The sequence below is a fragment of the Schistosoma mansoni genome, chromosome 1, assembly GCF_000237925.1.
Source record: "Schistosoma mansoni strain Puerto Rico chromosome 1, complete genome".
Classification (NCBI taxonomy): Eukaryota; Metazoa; Platyhelminthes; class Trematoda; order Strigeidida; family Schistosomatidae; genus Schistosoma; species Schistosoma mansoni.
In genome coordinates this window covers 46,242,516-46,264,002 of record NC_031495.1, presented here as the reverse complement: position 1 = coordinate 46,264,002, position 21,487 = coordinate 46,242,516, and the positions used below count along the sequence as shown (strand labels likewise).

The window sequence follows — 21,487 nt, the reverse complement described above, 5'->3', positions numbered from 1 at the left end:
TTTTCATGTTTATCTAGCTGAGGCTGCTTTCTTCTGAAATCTGGCTTTAATTAAGTGGTTTATATATGGGTTCGACAATCCATTATTTAAGATTTTAATCGAGGTCTTGGGTTCGAATCTCGTGAGGCGGGATCGTGGATGCGCACTGCTGAGGAGTCCCTTACTAGGACGAAACGACCATCCAATGCTTTCAGATTTTCAATGGTCATTTAGCTTAGATCAACTTGTGAAAATACTACAATCTTCAACAACCTTACCCCCCACACTGATATCATTCATTGTTTAACAATATAAATGATAATTAGAAAGATATTATCTTATGAAATGTTCCCCTATCTATGGTTAGTATTAGTGCTTAAGTTAATTGATTGACTGACTAGATTAATAGTTTGAAATGATTGAGCATACTAATTGCATATAATATGCAAAACGTATTTAATCAAATTAATAAATTCTTGTTAGATTATGCAAATTTACTTATAGAGAAGAGAGTTACATTAGATCAATATTAGTCAGATGCTGGATAGAGAATCTTTTTTTAATTCATTTTGTAAGGATGGCTCGTTGGCATCCTTACACATTTAATTTGTCAATCTCGTTAAATTAGGCTTTAAAAAAACTTATTTTGATGGATTGGTTAGAATGTTACTTCATTTTCTAGTTTATATATATGTATATGTGTTAACTAATGACTAGCTTTGGGAGGTAATTATGAAGAAGTTTTAGTGAGAAGTTATAAGAAATGGTTTATGACCATGTTGAGATTGAGGTAAATTTCATTAGTGGCTACAGAAATGAAGGTTGAAAAATATCACACATTAGAAACATAAACTTTTGGTTGCTGGTTTAGTGGTCTGAAGGTTAAGAGCTCCATAGAAAAACTTGAAGGTCTTGGAGGTTAGATTCATGAACACCTCTGAGTCCTGTATTGGAAAGAAATAGTCAGTTAGCGTTTCCTGATTTGCCATGGCTATTTAAATAAAATCAGTCCATTATGTAAAACTTCAGGTGATAATAATCACAACAAATAATAGACCCTAAAGGAACAATAATTCCAATTGATATATAGTTTTTCCAACTATTGTCATGCTACGACTGACCTTCTATTGATTAATCACTATGTAGTTGACAATACCATTTTTATCTAGTTCTTAGTGCGAACAGAATTCCAGGATTTTCTGCTGAGAGTTTCCGACATCTTACGTAACATGGTGCACGTGGTATTAAATCACACAGAGTGATAGCCATATCGCAACTTAATCGACAAATATGATATTGGTCACTACTTAGTGTTCGGTATCTCAGTCCTACATGAGGTTAATCAAAGCTAGTCTCAGATTTTCAAGCTATGTTATGCGGGTTTGAATCTTACGGAGTCCACCAGTTCTTTTGAGACTGAAGGTAGACTTGCTATGAGTACCAAATAGCACGGAATTTACGTCTTGAGTATACTGACGACTAGCTCTAACCACCTAACATATAACTGGCTTGATGTACTAAGTTTTTACACTGCCGATAGTGACTAATTATGATACTCATCAACATTAAACTGTGAGAATAATATTCAGTTTAATGATATCTAATTGCTTTTGTCTTTAAACAAACAATTCCATATTGTCATGATGTTCATTTTATAATGAAATTATATCCTGAGTTTATGAAATTGAGAGGACGAAAAGCTAATGTCTGGCACTTTAACCGGGTTGGTGGATACGGAGGGTCCACCTAGGGGAGTTGGAAAACCCTGATTCCAAACCAATGGTGCACATGGTCTCCAGGATTAGTGTTAAAATACTCAATCTACAACCAATAGGTTACACACTCGAATCCCCCTTCATTTACTTTCTTTTGAGCAGGCGATTAGCATCATTAGCCTTTATATAAACAAACAATATGAGTCAAAACAGAATACATAAGATTATTCATTGTAAATGAGTAACGTTCTTTCTATTTTAATTAAAAGAAAATCAAGTCATAACTTTCATTGTACGTAATTTTTATAGACATTTAATAAACTATACATTAATTCTTAAATAATTTAAGTAGTATTAAAACAAAGATGGATTTAACCAACTCGTCATTGTTAAAATGTGTTATAAAACAGATGAAAACAAAATCTTGGTTTTATATGAAGTGGATGAATTCAGTCGGTAGGAATCCCTGGATATAGATTTCGTGTTTTTATTTTACGTATTTATTTGAACACACAAATATTGGTACAAAGGGGCACCGAATACATATACACCACATAAATCATTCGATTTGTGTGAGGGATGAGATACTGTTAGGGTGTCCAAACCGAAGCAGGTGATTTTCTTAGGGGACCACACCCCGAGCCTTTGACCTAAAGGTCTAACCCACAAGGCAGTAGAGCATCGTAAGGAAATGCAGTCACATGGTAGCCGGTGACCAACAATTGGTTCATCCGCCATTTATTTCTTTAGGATCCTGGAGACCATGTGAACCATTGGTTCGGAATCAGGGTTTTCCAACTCCCCTAGCTGGACCCTCCGTGTCCATCAACCTAGTTAAATTGCCGGACATTCGCTTTTCGTCCTCTCAATTTCGTAAACAACAGTGATGACGCGAGAAGGTGATGAGTAGGACTTCCCTTACAGTGTCTTTATATTTATGGCCATGTGAGAGCATTTACAGAGAGAGCGGACTCTCCGCCTTGGCCTTGCCAGGGCATTTGGGGACACAAGTGATCTAAATATCTTATTCGTACATGAATTCAGTCATAAATTGAATAGTTCAGCCATATTATCTCCTACTGTTATATTGAGTGTCATGTGTTCAAAACCCATAACAAGCATCAATTCCCTAGATATTGCAGGTACATCTTGCAAACAGTTTTCAATTAGCACAAAAAACTAGATGAAACAGGATTACTTGTCAAACACCTCTAACTAAATAGTTTCAAAATAAATTTCATTAATATATCGAGTCACTTGGTCTGATGACTACATTGTAACGTGACAAACGGAAGTCAATAAGTATTATAACCAAGAAAGCATAAAATTAGTCACCACTATTTATTTATTTAAACACATAAATATTGGTACAAGGGGGCACCAGGTATACATGCGCCTCACAAATCTCATTTCATTTGTGTGAGGGCTGTGATACTGCCCAGGTGCCCAAACTGAAGCAGGTGATTTTCTTAGGGGACCACACCCCGAGCCTTCGACCTAAAGGTCTAACCCACAAGGCAGTAGAGCATCGTAAGGAAATGCAGTCCCATGGTAGCCAGTGACCAATAATTGGTTCATACGCCATTTATTTCCTCAGGATACTGGAGCCCATGTGTACCATTGGTTTGGAATCAGGGTTTTCCAACTCCCCCAGGTCGACTTTCTGTGTCCACCAACCAGGTTAAAGCACCGGACGCTTTTCGTCTTCTCAATTTCGTAGACAACAGTAGTGCCACGAGAAGGTAGTGAGTAGGACTTCCCTGGCAGAGACTATATACGCGTGGTCTTGTAAGAACATTTCGTGAGGGGGAGCGGACTCTCCCCACTCTCGGCCGTACCAGGGAATTTGGGGGCCCACCACTAAGTAATCAGTGAATATTAATGATAAAATCTGCATAGTGAGAAGAATAATTAATGATAAGATATCAATATCTACCATCAAATATATAGCTTAGATGTATCAAAAGAATATTTCATGTTTTATGGTAATATACAATGGCTTAGAAAGGTCCAAGTACATGACAGTATCTTTACAGTTAACAACCATATACTAAAACTGGAGACTAATTCGTTGTTTTTTCTAAAATTACTTTGTTTTTGTTTTCATGTTTCTTTTATTTGTCCAGTTGTTTAAATTTGCATTTTATGTTAACACATAGGGTCAGGATATGTGAAGGTTTTAATCTGGATTGTATAAACATTGGTGTTATCGATAAATATCGGATGATAATTAACTGAAAACAAAACTTATTTTAACTAGTACATAATTGAATAGGAATTTTCATAGTTGAAAGCGTGAGACAATTGAAGCTAGACCACCATGGAAAACCTGGAAGCACTGGACGGCCGTTTCGTATTATTGTGGGACTCCTCAGCAGTGCGCATTCACGACGTTGCCTCGCGAGATTCGAACCCAGGACCTACCAGTACTTTCTGATAATAATAATCATATGCTCACTAGTGACTGACTTCGAGAGGTAAATCCAGGAGTTCGAGTGAGAAGCAGTGACCAGTAGAGTTCAAACCACGTCTGTTGTAAGGTAGGAACTCACTGAAGACAATTGGTCATTATAAACTAGAAATCCGTTTCGCCTTAATATAAGACTCAGCAGTACCCATCTAAAACTCCGTCAGAGATCGAACTCAGGACCTTCATATCCCATGGTTCATTTTTAACCTTCAGACCATTGAGTTCTCGTCCAATGACTTACAGTCCTAACTTCAATCAATCCACAATATTGTTCAATCATCTTTCAGTGTCACTGGTGGGTAACTGTCTCATACGTGAATTCCATTAGAACTGTCAGATTTCAATCAGTAAACAATCAGCAGACAAAAACTCCAATAATATATATATTTTTTCTAGGTAAACTCGAAGTATTTAGGAACAACTTTGTTTACCTGCATTCACTGGTACTTACAAAGACGGAGAGACTTACTCAATGATAACTGCCTTATACGACCGATACCACATATACATATAGATTAGTCGACATGTTCACAAACCCAGAAATACTATCAATATATATTAAACATTGTCTTGCATGGCAACACAGATGGTATCCTAAAAACAAAACATCATTTTATCAATGAGTATTTTTAGTTAGTTCGCTTATCTGAAATATATTTCGAGTTAATATAAGGTCATACTGGCTAGTTTTAGGCATGACTTACAGGTTAATCAATATTTCTAAATGACCTGATAGCTGAATAATAACATCACATCATGAAAAAAGTTGTTGAATAACCAATCATTACCATATGTTTACCCACATTCAATAATTAAGTAACTTTTCAAAAGTAGCTATGATAGATTTTGCTAGAAAGTTTAAACCCTGTAGAGCTAACTATAACCAGCCTAATTGTTCTAATATTAATAATTGAATTCAAAACAAATAACATAACTGTAAATGTGGGTATTCAAAGATGTTTAAGTATTGATCGACTGTAAACAGGTATTTATCTCAAAGATTCAAGAAGTCAATGTGTGATACATTCCGCACTCATGATAGTCACTGAAAACCACCATAACCGAGACGATATAACAAAGATGAGCAGATTGGTCAAAGCCAAACAAGGTTTTTGTATCCATTCGGAGACATTTTCAGCCACTAAACCACTAATAGTGGTAAGACAACTCTGAAGATAAGTACACTGCAAGACTCACCCAACTTTTTTACTCTCTATGATGGAATTGGGTATCAAAGCAGACCATTTATGGAGAAACGCCTCATATTTAAAGTGAGAGAAGTGAATTTCCTAGCAATAGATCAATTTGTAAATAGCTGGACGAAGAAAGTTTCCTAGAAAAGCGTCACTATGATAAAATTAAATCAAAGTGAAAATCGTGGACCTTCCAGAACAATACACGGATCTAAACGTAATTGTTCGAGTATAGTCCTTACAAAGTTTAGGTACTTCTTTGGTATGTCATTCAATGTTATATCCCGTCAATAAAACATATCCACAAATGGAGTTGAATTCAAGTGAAGAAATACACTTGTGGTCAGGAGTTTTTGCCCATCTTTCGAAACGAAGAGTGAATATTTAATTTACACATTCAGATCCAGTTCCGGAACAAAGCTGGTTTTCTTGGATTCATTATAAGCGAGCTCCAGTTAGGCGTCGAATTATGGAAAGCTAATATTTTAGACATGACATTAGTGGGATTGATTTTTCTGTAGTTATAAAAAGATGTTTACTTTCCTGTATAAACTGAGACAACTAGTCCGATGGAATTAAATTCAGCTCCCCAATTCTAACTAATAACTCCATCGACCCTATTTTTAATACTTGACCACCTTTATCTGATAGATCATTGGAAATAACCCGCCAATGCTACCCAGAATTGTAGCACTTATTTAACAGCTAAAAATCACTAATACAATTTATCACTCAGTCTTCAGTAATATCATATAATCGTAACACTACGGAGAGGATTCCTCGGGGTACTGTGTGTATTACAAGGCGATACGATAGCATCTCGAGAGGAAATATGGGATCTATTTGCCTTCAAAACTTCTGAATAAATATTGAAAAAAATGAAATTAAAGCTACCAATATCAGCTCCTTAAGCAATCAAAGTGATCTAGTCAGTTGGCTGAAGTTACGAATTTAAACCTATGAGTGCCGATTAAGCGCTCGCCACAAGACCTAAATAAACTGGGTTCGATCCTTATTGGGGTCGTAAGTACATACTGTTAAGGATTCCTATAGTAAGACGAAAGATTCATTTGGAACTTTTTGGATTTCAATAGTAGTCTAACTAAGGTTAATCCATACATACATTCCATGAATTCATTCCTTCGCTCTCAGAACATAGCGGCTTTTTACTGTTATTAATACTAGTATTATTTATCTTGATAGTATCTCATATTTCCCACTGTCCTGATGTGAAGCATAGCAATCTAAACAGAAACATATTTGTCAGTAGAAGAGATTAGAGGGAAGGTAATGGTTTCGGAAAACAGGAGATTATGACCATGGTAGAATAAGTGGTTGGACAAGTCTCTTTAGTATACATAGTTCTGTCAAATGCTTCGGCAATGAAAGAGGACGAAAGCTCAGTCTTTGATGGATTTTTATCTACCTAGTGGACGATTTTGAACGCTGTGTTTTTCTTGATCGAACAAACTGCGTTCAAACGCTAATCGATTATGGAGACCTTTACCGACACATTTCCGATCTTTTGGGGCCAAGCTAAAAAAATGCTCCTGGATAGAATGAGCAGTGAACTACTTGCATAACTAGATTCATAAGAGCATGTGGACTGTTAATTAAGCGCACACGTGGTAAGATCAAAGAGTTTATCATTTAAACTTTTCCTGAACATCAGTTCGCTGAATAATACTAATCACTAAAATTCTGATGACGTCCTTTTGAGAGTGAGAAATTATTCTTTGTAAGATGAATGGCGCTTAGTCGCCTTTCAAAATGATTTAAAGCTACTTGTACTTTTAGAGGTTTGAATTTTATAATTTTGTCAATAAGTCATGGAAGATATCTATTTTGACAAGAACGTTTCATATGATGTTCATATCACGTGAAATCAGGACTGAGAATCATTCAAATTCATACAGCAGGAGACAGTGAGACCCCCCCCCCGCTTACCATTGCCGACGCACTTGTTGCACATCTATAGAAATCAGAACTACATATAAGAAAGGAATTTATTCAATCTTTTTTTAACCATGGTTTTAATTTCTCGTTTCCCAAGGTCACCCCCCTCATATCTCCTTTTCTATTAGCCTTTTACTCCGTAATGATTTACTTCTGCCTCCACACTTTTCTGTGATTATGCTTACTTCAAAATTTCTATTGTTTTATCACGTTAAGCAACCCTTCTTCACAATTATTTATCTTTATCTATTTTTCTGATGAATTTACACGTTCTCAACAACTACATTTTTATAGAGTTGAGATCATGAGTCAATTGAAGCTAGAACACCAAGGAAAAATCTGGAGTTCTAGTGAGAAGCAGTAATCAGTGGAGTTCAACCAGGTCTGTTGGGAGATATCAACTCACTGATGGCATTGGTGAATGGTTACTCAATTTTGTGGATTGGTTGAAGTTAGACATTAACACCGTTGGATACCAGCCGGCTCAGTGGTCTATCGGTTAAGTGCTCTGGCGCGAGACTGGTAGATCATGGGTTCGAAACTCGCAAGGCGGGATCGTGGATGCGCACTGCTGAGAAGTCCCACAATAGGATGAAACGGCCGTCCAGTGCTTCCAAGTTTTCCATGATGGTCTAGCATGACTCATGATCTCAACTCTATAAAAATTACTAAAATCTCCACAAAACCCCTTTTGATAACTACATTTTTAGTTTCTAAATAAGAATAACATTTCATTATTTTTGTTTAATTCACCTCTCTGTTATCATGTTTAGAGAACTTATTACCATAACTATCATTATTATTAACAGGCAGTTTTATTCATTATCATTCTGAAAAAAGCTAGTATACATTTTCGAGAGTGAAGCTTTAAAGAATGAATTTGCCGAAGAGAAAACTCTGCTGAAACAATCTTTGAAATTTTGTGTTTCAATGAATATATATTTCGTTTACATCTATATTCGTGCCAATATCTATGCTATGACTGACTGGAACTATAATGCACTTTGATTAACAATAAAGGAAAATTAAATGGGTGAATACTATACTCCTACCTTTAACAGATGAATTACGAAACATATTGTTTGAATGTTATCTTTAAACGGTAACTACTGCATAATATGCTGATGACAATACAATTCCCTCATTTAGCACTTCAAGCATAAGACAATATTGATTACTTCACAGTTGTCCCACCTCCTTGGAATGGTCGGATAAATAAGGAACTAAGAAAATAAGAGGTGTAAGAACACAATAATAATAATAATAATGTGCTGCATATAGCTGTTGTCATTCTTATCACTAGTCAGTCAAATGAAATCGAAAAAAATAAAAAGTAAATTGAAGATATTAAAAAAGAAACAGGAACTCGACCATAAGGAATGTGAAAAGGTGGGCACGCGCACACATAGCATAATATGAGCAGAAACAGATCCATACATACAGACGGTTAGAGATAAAAATGAAAATATATTATTTCTGTTTTCAATTGAGACTAAAACTTGGACACAATTTATTCGATTCAATTTTATTATCGATAAGTTGTTAATGATAATACTACTAACAATACGAATGATAATAATAATGATCGGGGAATCTGTAGTGTGATGTAGTATCTGAGAAAGAGAGAGAGGAATGAATAAGATGACGATGACAGATGGATACGCACTGACATTCTCTAAATATATAATACAATAATGACAAAGTCTAATTAGCATATATCAAAAAATCAACGCTTTTTTACCAGAGAAAAACAAAGGTGAATAATTTAACAATAGTCAAGTGAATGAATTACATTAACCAGCATAATGATAAGAATCAGATTACAAGGTAAAGTATACCTATACATTAGACACCTAGAAAACTAGTCATAAAAGTAAAAAAAAACATGCAAAGTGAATATAAAAACAAACGTACACACACACTAACATTATCATCATTATGAGATAAATACACCACACTAGAATATATAGCATACCGTACATAAACATAAACTGTAATGATCTGTATTGGGAAACACCAATTAGTGACACACAGAATAAGAAATATATTCATCTTACTTTTATTACACAAGCTATAAACACACACACACAGACATACACACACCGATGAATAAGATGTATAGCACACTTTTGGTCATTTACAACAGAGATCAAATTCACATAATTTCGTATTTGTAGTTTTGTGACTTTGTTAATCAGAATTATCTAACAAACAAAAGATTAGTTGTTATAGCAAAACACTAAACTGAACGTTTATAGGACTGGGAACATGAACAAGTAAGTAAACTCAAGAAAAATACCTCCCTCATTAAAAAAAAAAGAAGTAAACAAATAAACAGAAATGAATCAGTAAAATAAAGTAAAAAACAACAAGAGAATAACAATTCAGTTAAGAATTAAAATATATACGCCTAGGATTTGGTAAATTTTGAAAAGGAGTTAAAGCAATAGTAGTCAATTTGTAAATAGATGTAGTAGGTTAAAATAGAGGTAATCAGTTCAACAATATGAAGACAGGTCATTTTTAACATTCATACATACATACATACACAGATCGACAGATAGAGAGAATTATAGAAATAGTCAAAAATTATAAATTGGGCTTTTTTTTTCAACATTGATAAAATCAATAATAATAATATTATGTAATAATTCTTTCGGAATGTTACCCAATGATTGTCACATAAGATTGATCTAAAAAGGAAATGAGATTTTACGAAATTCAACACACACACACACATACACATTGTTGAAGTCGTTTACATATGACAACTATATTGAAAGAGTGAAATATGAATTGATTGATATTGATTAAAATAATTGATTTGGAAGTATTCTATTCAAAGATTTATTATTATTATTATCAATGAAATATATGGGGGAAAGAAGGAACACACGTGTACAATGAACGGAAACCGATAATGACTATGACGATGTTAATGACAATGACATAACAATAATAAGTGAAATTGATAATTTTTGAAAGAAAACTACTACTACTACTACTAAAGAGGAAAAATACAATGAGAGAAAAAAACGGAAAATAAAATGCTGTATCGCTGAAATTCGCTTCGCTTCCTCTCCCCCCAATACACACACTACTGTAATGCCATAATAGGTATTAAGTTTTTCAAAAAAGAAGAGGAGAATAGCATCTATCACCGACAATGAAATCAAAATTACTCAGTAAAGAAAGTACGGAATCATTGTAATATTTTCTCTTTTTATTTACTCAGAAGGGATTGAAATTGGACAATTGATAACGAGTAGTAGAATCATTAGTATGACCCAGTTGTCCAACCATTCCATTCTGTATGCCAAAAGAGAGAGAGAAAACAAAAACAACAGAAAGTCAGAATTCTAGGTACAGTAAATGTTTAATGATAATAGAAGTGTTAAACAAGTTCATTATACAACACAACAAACTATAGAATGAACAAGGACCAATTTTTTTATAAACAATTCTCCCATTTGGGAAATGTTTATCTTCTATTTAAATAAGAACAAAAATCATGACAGAACGCATGAGTTTACAACTCAGAATACTTAAAATTTCTTTTCGTATTATCTATTGATTTGAAACAAGAAACGACTTTCAGAAACACAAATTTAATTGACATTTCATTTTATTTGAACACATAAATATTAGTACAAGGGGGTACCAGACATATATACAGCATAAAAAGATTGTCATTTTATTTTAATTGTGTGAGGGCTATGATACTACCCAGCTGCCCAGACCGAAGCAGGTGGTTTTCCTAGTGGACCACACTCCGAGCAGTGGAACATCGTGAGGAGATGCAGTCCCGCGGTAGCCGGTAACCAACAATTGGTTCATACGCCATTTGTCCCCTCAGGATACTGGAGCCCATGTGCACTATTGGTTTGGAATCAGGGTTTTCCAACTCCCCCAGGTCGACTTTCTGTGTCCACCAATCAGGTTAAAGCGCCGGACATTCGCTTTTCGTCCCCCCAACTTCGTAAACAACACCCCCGCCACGAGAAGGCAGTGAGTAGGACTTCCCTGGCAGAGGCTGTATACGCGTGGCCGTGTGAGAGCATTTCGAGAGAGAGGGCGGGACCTCCCCACTCTCAGCCGTACCAGGACCGAAATATCTTGATTATTACATACAACTTTCACACAGAATGTTATTTACTATTATTGAACAAGAGATATTTGTGAGTAAAGTGAGAAGTACAAAGTATAAATACATACGAAAGTGATCCCTTACGAAAATTCATATATGATCGATGTGAATTTGATGTCATGTAGAAACTATGTTCTTGTAGAAAGATTTATAAGATCGTCAATAATAATCGAGAGTTTTTGGAAAATCATTCTAGAAGAAATATTCTTTATGATATAGAGTAAGTCAGAAAGTGTTGACTGCTTACACATTTTCAGGAGCAATATATTTCACCGTCGTATCCTCTATCTTCCTAAATTTACATCGCTTGATATTTCTAGGCTAAATGTATTAAGCGTAAGCAAATATATATATATATATATAGCTGATAATCATAAAGGAAATATTAATTTGATGTAACCTGAAGAAGACTATTCTTAATTTTACACTGAATCGTAAATATTTTATTACAGGTTAATCACAATGTTAGTACTGTAGAGAGTTCTAAATATCCTACGCTCTGAATAGGGTCAAACTAGAATACAATAACTGGTCCATTTTCAACCAATTAGTGCTAGTAGACGAGCCTAGATCACAGTAGCAACTAAGAATTTAAACTGATGGCTGACGACTAGTTATTATGAATGTATTACCATATACTGTTTAAGCAAAATTTTCCTGAATCATTTAATCTATCTGTTTGAGTCTGAATCTACGTGACCAGTACGCAAGTGACCTAAACAGTGAACAGAAGTGGTAAGTGGTATGAATTGCTTGAACGGAATACAGTATTAGTATAATGTACACAGATGGGATTAAAAACGGATTCAACATGTCAAATACAAAAATACCTAGACGATATATGACATATTTGAAATATGAATCACTTACCACGGGATTATTCATTTTTGTAGGAAAATTATTAGCTGGGTGTGTGGGGGGTGAGAAAGAACTAGCAGTTACTTGTGAATAATAATGGGCAGATGTAGAGTTCGCTAAGTTAGAAAATGGATTCGCAATAAATGACTGCTGGGCATTTGAGAGGAATGGGTTTTTACTTTCTGGATTGGACAGACTCAAGGTTTCATGAAACTGATTGATACTTGAAGGTACTGCCATAATAGGATAACTTGTGAATGGATTAGGAAATCTGTTAAAAGTTGGAGAGTTTTGAACTCCAACTGTTGGATTGGCGAACGGATTAAGTGATTGTAAACTATCCTTGAAAGATGTATTCGCAGACCATCCATGTGTTGTTCCGACAACAGGATTATTGGAATGAGAAATATGAGGTGAGAATGGGGTAACCCATTGACTAGCTGATACACTAGACACATTGGTTTTAGGTAATGTAATATCATTTATACCTTTTTCCACTATTTCTGAATCCATTGATTTAAGTCCGGTATTTTTAAATAAACCATCCAATTCTGCAAGTGCGGCATACTTATCTCCTCCACTTGGACCAGGAAAACCAGACATTGTATTTATTGATGAACTTGGGAAAATATTCGATATAGTTGAATTTATGTTAGAAGGAAATGATTTAACTGTTGAATTATTATTTATAGAATTAAGGACATTAGGACAGAAATTTGCGAAGAGATCAGATTGCGTAGTAGTAGTTGTTGTTGTTGTCGTCGTTGTGGTGATGGTAGCAGTAACAAGATTTGAAAAAGAAGCGAATGGATCAATGGTCGTTTTATTAAATGCATCCTGTTTTTGACTAGAGATGAAGTGATTCGTGACAGATTGTTGTGGAATCTAAAATCAATGATAAAGTTTCATAAGTCATTGGAAAAACAGTCTGCAAAAGAACAAAATGGTACATGTAGTATAAACAAAAAACATTGTAAACCATTCTTGACTTTGGAAAGAGATACTTCACTTTTAGATGACTGCAAGCATGAAACTAGAATACTCAAAACCTAAACGCATAAAATTGATGGTTAAAAAATACGTCCGGTTGTGTTATCACATGGTTAGCTGGTCCAGTCGATTCGTCAAACAGCACTAGGCACACGGATCGCCTTTTGTAGCAAGGTATATCTGCGTTTACTGACATCTCCAAGATTCAGTACACTAACACATCATATAAAATAATAACATACAACAAACTTTCCCAATTGCTATATTTCAGCACTGAGGTTAGAGGTAGAGTTGTTTAATCTCGCCATTACTTTTCAACATTTTCATTGATGAGATTCTGGGAACTGTTTTAATGATAACGTGGGTCTGTTACTTGGAGAAGGAGTTTACAATCTTTATTTGAGAACATTCGGTGATCTTTTTATTCGTTCATCGTTGTCTTTGAAGGATTGCCGAAATCCAGGAAACAATTATTTCCTTTGTACTGCTTAAACTTGTATTAATTTATTTATTTATTAACTCTGGAAAATGGCTTACATTAAGTCACAAAATGTCAGAAACACAATTTTCTACTCATTGGGATATATCAAAAAAATGTGTTTATTTATTATTATCTTTTTTGATTGCATTTCAAACTGAACTTGCTCCCCGTAATAGACCACTCTTGTTTATTTGTTATAACTATGGACGCAATTGTTTACTTGCCCCCTGAACAAGGGCTGATACTCCTCGACGTAAGAAAAATAAAATTGTAGATCAAGTTTATTATACAGAAACCACAAATTCCTAGCTTATCAATGACTAATTCAAAAACTGCATCGAAGGTACGCTGAATCATGTATTATTTACTTATCTAGTCAATAGGTATATTCGAATATATTGAACTACGCAGTAGTTGGTGCAAATTAATCAATAATTTAGTGTATGTATGGAATTTGCAACGCCAATTGAGTTAACTGCACTAACTAACAATATAATATATTATTGAGTTGCATATTTGCTTTGTATTGATACATGGTGTTCCTACCGGATGTCAACAATCCTTCAGAGACAACGATGCTTCAACATAGAGAAGTGACCGAATGTCCTCAGCTAAAAAGTGAGTTTTTCTCCACGTAACAGATCCATATCATCACGACCCGGTCCTATCAGAGCTGTTTCCAGAATGTCATCAATGACAAAGTTGAAGAGGAACGATGAGACTGGGTAATCCTGCCTAAGATCCAGCTACGTTAAGATTATCTTGCAGATGGCCTCACAAAGACCATTGATAATTAAGTTTGTAACTTTACTAACCAGTTACATGGGTGCATATTGATCACAGATAAATATTAAAAACCCTTTAAACCTCACACCTATAAATATATTCCTGCTCGTTATGATGAAGGCAGTCAGGAATATATAACGCGATATAATTGGTTACATATTAAAACTAACCAAGCTGTCTCCATTGACATTACCAGCTTGTGTTGTCCCGCTGGTTAGATTGGTTTGGGAAGGAAGATTAGTACTTGGACGAGTAGGCAGAACAATAAGTCCAGCAGCTGCATTACCACATGTATTACGTTGGCCTTTCTGATTCATGTTTTTCTCTGATTGTTCAAGAAGTTCTCGATTTTCTTTCAAAGCTTCAGATTCTATCTGCGACGTTGGTTCGCGATACCTAAAACGAAAAAGATCATTAAATTACTGATCTATTGATGCACTGTGGGCAATAATTTGTTTAGAAATGATAAACACTTGTAACAGAAACCTAGATATCAACAATAAAACCAACTTAGCTTGACTACAACATTTACAAACCAAATACTGATTAATGGAGAAATGTGATAATATAACAGTACGTAGGAAATTCGAATAACAGAGAAGGCTGAATGACACTATGTTTTATCACATTGTACTAATGGGATATGGCAGCTTGAACCGGTGCAAATATGTCCAAGGTCCTATGTAGACTATGAATGACCGATTCCTGCTACGCGATTGGGGAATATCAACACAATAATTCACAATATGTAGAGTAGTTGGTGCACGCAATCCAATTACTACTCAAAACTATGTCCTCAAAGCTCTTGACCCAGGTACCAACTGGTAAAGAAGACAAAATGTGCACTGTAAAGAATATACACCAGAGAAAAAAATTACTTAAACCTGCTAACTCTCATGGGGCATGGGCTGCCATCCAGAAGGTAAAAATGCCAGCCCTTTATATACGGATTCATTTTGTAATGATTGTCAAATAATTAGGTTAAATATCATTATTAATCTCCCCTATACATGATTCATTTACTTAGCATTGATCCCTCCTTATTATGTCTTACTAATTTTTCACACAATTTAGTCTTCTACTCGATCGAATTGTAATTGCACTATCATATCTCTCACCCTATCTGACCCATATTTATTCTGATCAGAGATGTTAAATTTCCATTTAACATCTATACAGATTCAAGTTAACTTTCTATATGAATCATATCAACATTAACAATTTTATTCTATTTGATTTGACAATCCTAAATTTACATGCTTTAAACGATGTACTTTGCCTTTGACCTGGCCATTTTTTCGGATTATTAATTTGAATATATAATTGTAGAACCTGAAGAGAATTTATCGAAAAGAATATTCTTCGTTCAAATATTAGTCCTTCAAATAATTAGGACTAAAATGAATATATAGCAGAGACTGTCGGAGTACACTTGAATACCATATTGAAATAATCAATAGCTGAAATTATCAGAATACAATCAAATGTTATAATAGGCGGTTATCATACTGGTTTAATCAATAATCATGCTTTCCTTACCAGGATACATTAGAGGATAAAAAGTTTCCAAATGTTTCTACATATTACGCCTAATAATACTGACCAGCTCTTTAAACTGTAGTGGCTCGAAAGTGCGTATTTTAACTATTAAGCTACTGTACTAATACCACTAGGTTAGAAGTAAAGTTCTTTCTATGAATAATTACAACACTGGACAGTGGTGACTTTTTATTGTTAGAAGTCAAACATATTGAATACGAAGTAACATATACCTTTCCCGTGGAGTTTCATTACCAGTGAACTTTGAAGTATAGATACAACCTTATAGAGCATTTTAAAAAGTTACCATGGACTCAGCTGTCAGCAAAATCGATTAAAGTACAAACAACTTATTGACTAGTTTCAGTTGATACACTTTAATTAATTAGTTTATTTTCAGGCACTTTAAGTACAAATAAACACTCACTATGTGGGAAATCGATGTGTCATGTAGCCATGTGAAGGCATACTAATTAAGTCGTCAAAACCTGAAATTAATCTCGGCTGCAGTGTCTTTCAATACGTTTTTGGTATAATTCACTTCTAATTACTGTCAATTTCCTTTTTCGTAGTTAACGTTAGCAATCTAAAGTTCGTAAAAGCGATTCTCTTGTTTGTTTTTTTAAGGCCTTAAACGTGAAATCAAAAAAATTTACATATCGCACTAAACGTTAAATTAGATATATGACTTTATTAGTTCAAGCTCTGTGATCTGAAAAGCTGGAACTGACCACTTCTTAGCTTTTGCCACTCAGTCCTAACGTCGGGAAGTAACGTACAGAATGGGAGCCACATCTGCAAAATTTGTTTAAGCGATCGAAACCGAAAGCTGTTGAAAGGCATTACAGCATAGTAAGCTCATTGAATCTTTTATTACCTACCTGCTGTAATTTAAACAGTTAACCTACTATGTAAACGTATGTGTGAATCCGATTAAACACATTTCTGAACCTTAATCTTTATCTATCTTTTCATTAGTTGAAAACACAGACAATCAAAAACTTACAATTGATTAAGGTTCATGAAATAAATATAGATATTCCGACTTTTTGATTGCACACCCATTCCCAAGTGTGCTTACTTGTGGATTTTATTAATTATTAACAATACACTCAACAACTGGTGTTTTGGCTTTCTAACATTTTGAGATATTCATAGTACTAATAAGAGAACTGGCCTACTAAAATAGTCAGTTAACGGGACAACATATATTGGAGTCAAATGGAGAGAAACTAACCCTTAAAACAGTTTATACAGTTAGAAAGTGACTACTGAATGCGAAAGATACGCAAATGTTTTTTTAATCCGACTGCGGATGCTTTTGGAGTTTTGTCGAAATGTATTAGTATCAGTGGGTGGGAAAAATTGTAGTCAAGTGTAGCGTTAAGTCAGTCGCAAAATAGAACCTGGTATGTAAGTGCAACAGTTCAAGTTGCCATAATCCACTAGCACAACAAGATATTATTGTCATGCCAAATCCCACAGTATTAGTGATAATAGGAAATATGAGGGATCGAAGATGCGATTTAAGAAAATATAAATTAGTAAAGTAAGAACAGAAAACATCACGAGGAATTTAGAAGCTGAAAATTTAGAGAAAGATATAGAATGGATGAACCTGTGCCACCACAAACGATTCTGAGCCATGTCACTCAAAGTCTCTAACCACTGGTTAGGATAATTATCCGGACCCCAGCCAGTCAGTCTACATCTATTAACATGGCTTAGTTCGATTCTCAATGACTTCATGAACAGATGCTATTGGAAAGCCCACCAGCTCCGTTAGGTAAATGACGTATCTGACCTGATTAATTTATGAATGAAAATGATAGTTAAAATTTACGTGATTTATGGACATCAGCAACTGTTTGTTAGACCAAAGTATCTATTTTTCAGAACTGATACTGATCAAAGACATGCAGTTGTGGGAAAAAATTTAGCAGTTAATTTTTTTTTCTGAAGATAGGATCCCAAGTATAATACAAGTATTTGTTTATCCTTAGACTCGTTTTCGGAATAATATAGTCCTTCGCCATCTGATCGTTTAGTTTTCAAAGCAAGCTTTATGTCTTTCGGCAACAAATATAATGTAAGAATTGAAATTAAATTATTCGTAAGCAGGGAATATGGTTTTTTTTATAGACCCGTATTGTAATCCCCCTTATACTTACAGGATCATTAATCTTACCACTTATTGAATATACGTACTGGACTTTGAGTCGGAAATACTCCGGGTTAAAGTACTTTTTTGTTTCATAAGTCGGTCATTAGAAGGTGTAATATAATCTGCGGTTGAATAGTTGGAAATCGAGCGTTTACAGAGCTGAATCATACCACATTGAACCAAACACTATGGCCATTCACTAAGTACTTGTCTACGAACGATACCCAAAGTGTTGGGACCAGTGGTACTATTCAGTTGACCAAACTTAAACAGAGGGTGGGGTTCGAACCCAGGACTTAGTGGCCGGAATTCGGACGCCCTAGCCATTAAGCCAACTTTCAACAAACTAAAGTTATCACTGAGTTATTCGGGCAGCTAAGAATAAAAAAGCTGAGTAAATAAATTTGTTTTTTACCTGGAAAACTAGTACAATCTCCATGGATACTTCCAAGAAAACTAACACGCTGAATGACATCGAGCTGCCTCATCAGCAAAAGACATGCAATTATGATAACCAGAACGGTAACACTGGCACTATTTGAGTATCAGTTTTACTCACTAATAATTTAAGTGTAGTATTATTCTCTTGCAAAATAAATATGACGTTAGTGTAACAATTTGACTTGTCGGAATTTAACAGGGAATGTATCTAATCAACTTGAGTATTGGAGAAGCATATTATACGTACAAAACTAGGTATGCAAAAAATGTGATAGAATAGACCCAAAGATTACCTCACAATTCTGGTATTGATTTGTGATTATAAAACAGGGAAGTCCATTTTATGTTGTTTCATGGCTATAAAACAGTCTATAAAGGGACGAAATAGGAATAAACTAGTACCGTCCAATTACAGATGTCCTTGAAGTATAGCTCAATCATGATGAGACATTGCAGTGAGCAGTACTGAGATTAAGAACAAAGTATCATATATATATATATATATATATATATATATATCGTTCTATATGACTAAAAGACTGGCAAAAACTATGGTTTAATCCTAAATTTTTGAATCATCAAAAACTGAGACAACTGAAGAGTATCACATACGCAAAACCACCACTTATCTTGTCGCTTGCTCGTTAGTACACAGGTAGGCTGTAAATCTACAGTTAGACGTACACTACACCAAGTGAGAAGGTGATGGATGGTTAAAGATGGGTTTACGTCCGAGTATAATTGTTAATCACTGATTTAGATGTTTAGCCTGATGCTGCTTTATATTAACTACGGTGCTATCTCATTTCTTTGAACCATAATTTTAGTATCCAGTTGTCCATTATAATTTCTATAAACTTCGATTTTCACCTCGTCACTATCCTATCTTTATCCTGAAAAGAATTTGGATCGGTCCATGTTTATCCACCATTAAGTTATGACTGAAAAACCAGCCGATATTTATGGGCAGAACTCAGGCATGTAAAATATTGGTGGCGGCTTCAATAACCAGCCAACTCTAGGTAATCCATGGGGCTTTACTTCAAGTTAGCGTGGTAGTCACACAAGCACATATTGACTTCAAACCTTTATGGGACCGGCCACTAAGGATGGAAGTATTAATGGTACTACTGGTAGAGTATTGAACGCAAATCATTAATCGAACGGCGTAAGGGAACAAAGATAATGTTGAAAGAAGTACCATGAATATAAGGCAGTGTTATAAGAGGTGTTTATCCTTCCTGTCCATGTTACTTTAATGGATACAACAATGCTGTGATGAATCTCTCCCACCAAAAGCATTACAAAAACCTCAGCCTTTCATGCAAACTTTAATCGTTTTCGTAGCTCAAATATTTCCTTCTTGAAAAGAACAACCAAAACAACACACTTACCATTTTTGTAGCTGGTACTTCTGTCTTAAATAATTATCTAAAGCTCCATCTTTCAAGTCTTTCTCTGTCATGGTTTGATCTTCGTTCAGAGCTAAATATATTTTTCGGCATGCCTACTTGAAATTAGCCGTATTAAACCACTGTACCTTGTTTCCACGAGTGCAAAGGAAGTCAATCTCTGATTGAGAAAAATTTGACATTGAGATAGATTTCACTCTGTGGTTATATTTTCTCCTAAACATAATAATATTATAAGGTTCGAGCTTACAGAGCACCACTGCATGTTGTACAAACAAAGGAACCAATTGTGATGTTTACATATGTCGGGCCTCTTTGATGACAATCAAAACAGTACTTATTTTCTCCATGAGTAACTAAAGTACGCAAAAACTGCAACGTAGGATCCTGCATCACCTGACTGATTCCGCCAAACCGTTAGTTCATGAGGGGCGCGTAACACGACAATAGATACAAACGATCCTAGTTGCCCAAATTTATAGATGCAATAGCCAATGGATTTATATTAATTGCTTTTAGGTAAGCCAAATGAACTGTGTGAGATTTGTGATATCATTCACTAAGATGCTAACTTTAGGTTCCTATTTCTAGACGCGCGAAACAAAAAGGGTAGTGATACTTTATTTCGTCGAGTAAATCTTTTGGAAGTGATTGTATCCCTAGGTGAAAAGGATTATTTTATATTTGATAAAGTCGGATTTTTCAGTCACAGCAACATGTAAATATCAGCTTTCTGTGTTCAGTGTCTATAACCTTTAAAGCCTTAAAAAACAATTAATCTAGAGACCAGTTGTTTTGTTGCTCTCTGTGCAAGACCACCTAACAATTAAAATGAAGCAGGTGAAACATCATTTTGGTAGACTTGGATGTCTTTGACCGGTCGAGGATGGAATGCAGACTGACGATAGCAGCGGATGGTATTGTAGCTGTAAATAAATGCCCAAAATCAATAGCTCTATAAGTGTTCGACATTGGATACTGACCACATTACTTTTAGTGGACTCATTTAGCTGAAGGCGCTCGGCCATGCATCCGTACCAGATCACGTTACAGAACGGCGTGGGAAACATCTCCTACGATCATTAACCAGATTAGATCAGTCACTTCTCGATATATTGATAACCCATCAAATATATCTTCATATCTCCTCGCTTCTGACTCCGCATTTTAACTGGATGGGTGCGATTCGATTACAGAAGGTGTTACTGATAAAGGGTTGCCAAACTTCAATACTTGTAGTATCTTCAATATCATGTGTGAACCTGATTAACATCGGCCTGTAGGGTCAGTCAAATTTCGCTGAGCCCTAGCGAAATCATCCGGCAGTTGGGTCACTGAACATCGAACAGATCGTCA

General features: G+C 35.1%; 1 protein-coding gene across 1 annotated transcript; it reads right to left on the bottom strand.

Annotated features, from left to right (window-relative positions):
* Nucleotides 1–10,544: 10,544 nt before the first annotated feature.
* On the bottom strand, nt 10,545–20,568 carry Smp_021290 (putative hiv-1 rev binding protein, hrbl; the record flags this gene model as incomplete). Its single annotated transcript, XM_018794608.1, has 6 exons — nt 20,382–20,568; nt 20,260–20,347; nt 20,114–20,226; nt 14,746–14,971; nt 12,331–13,203; nt 10,545–10,622 (listed from the first exon to the last, which is right to left on the bottom strand). Exons 1-6 carry the CDS (start codon nt 20,522–20,524, stop codon nt 10,545–10,547), a joined length of 1,521 nt encoding a protein of 506 aa, XP_018649003.1. The 5' UTR covers nt 20,525–20,568.
* Between the last annotated feature and the right edge of the window lie 919 nt (nt 20,569–21,487).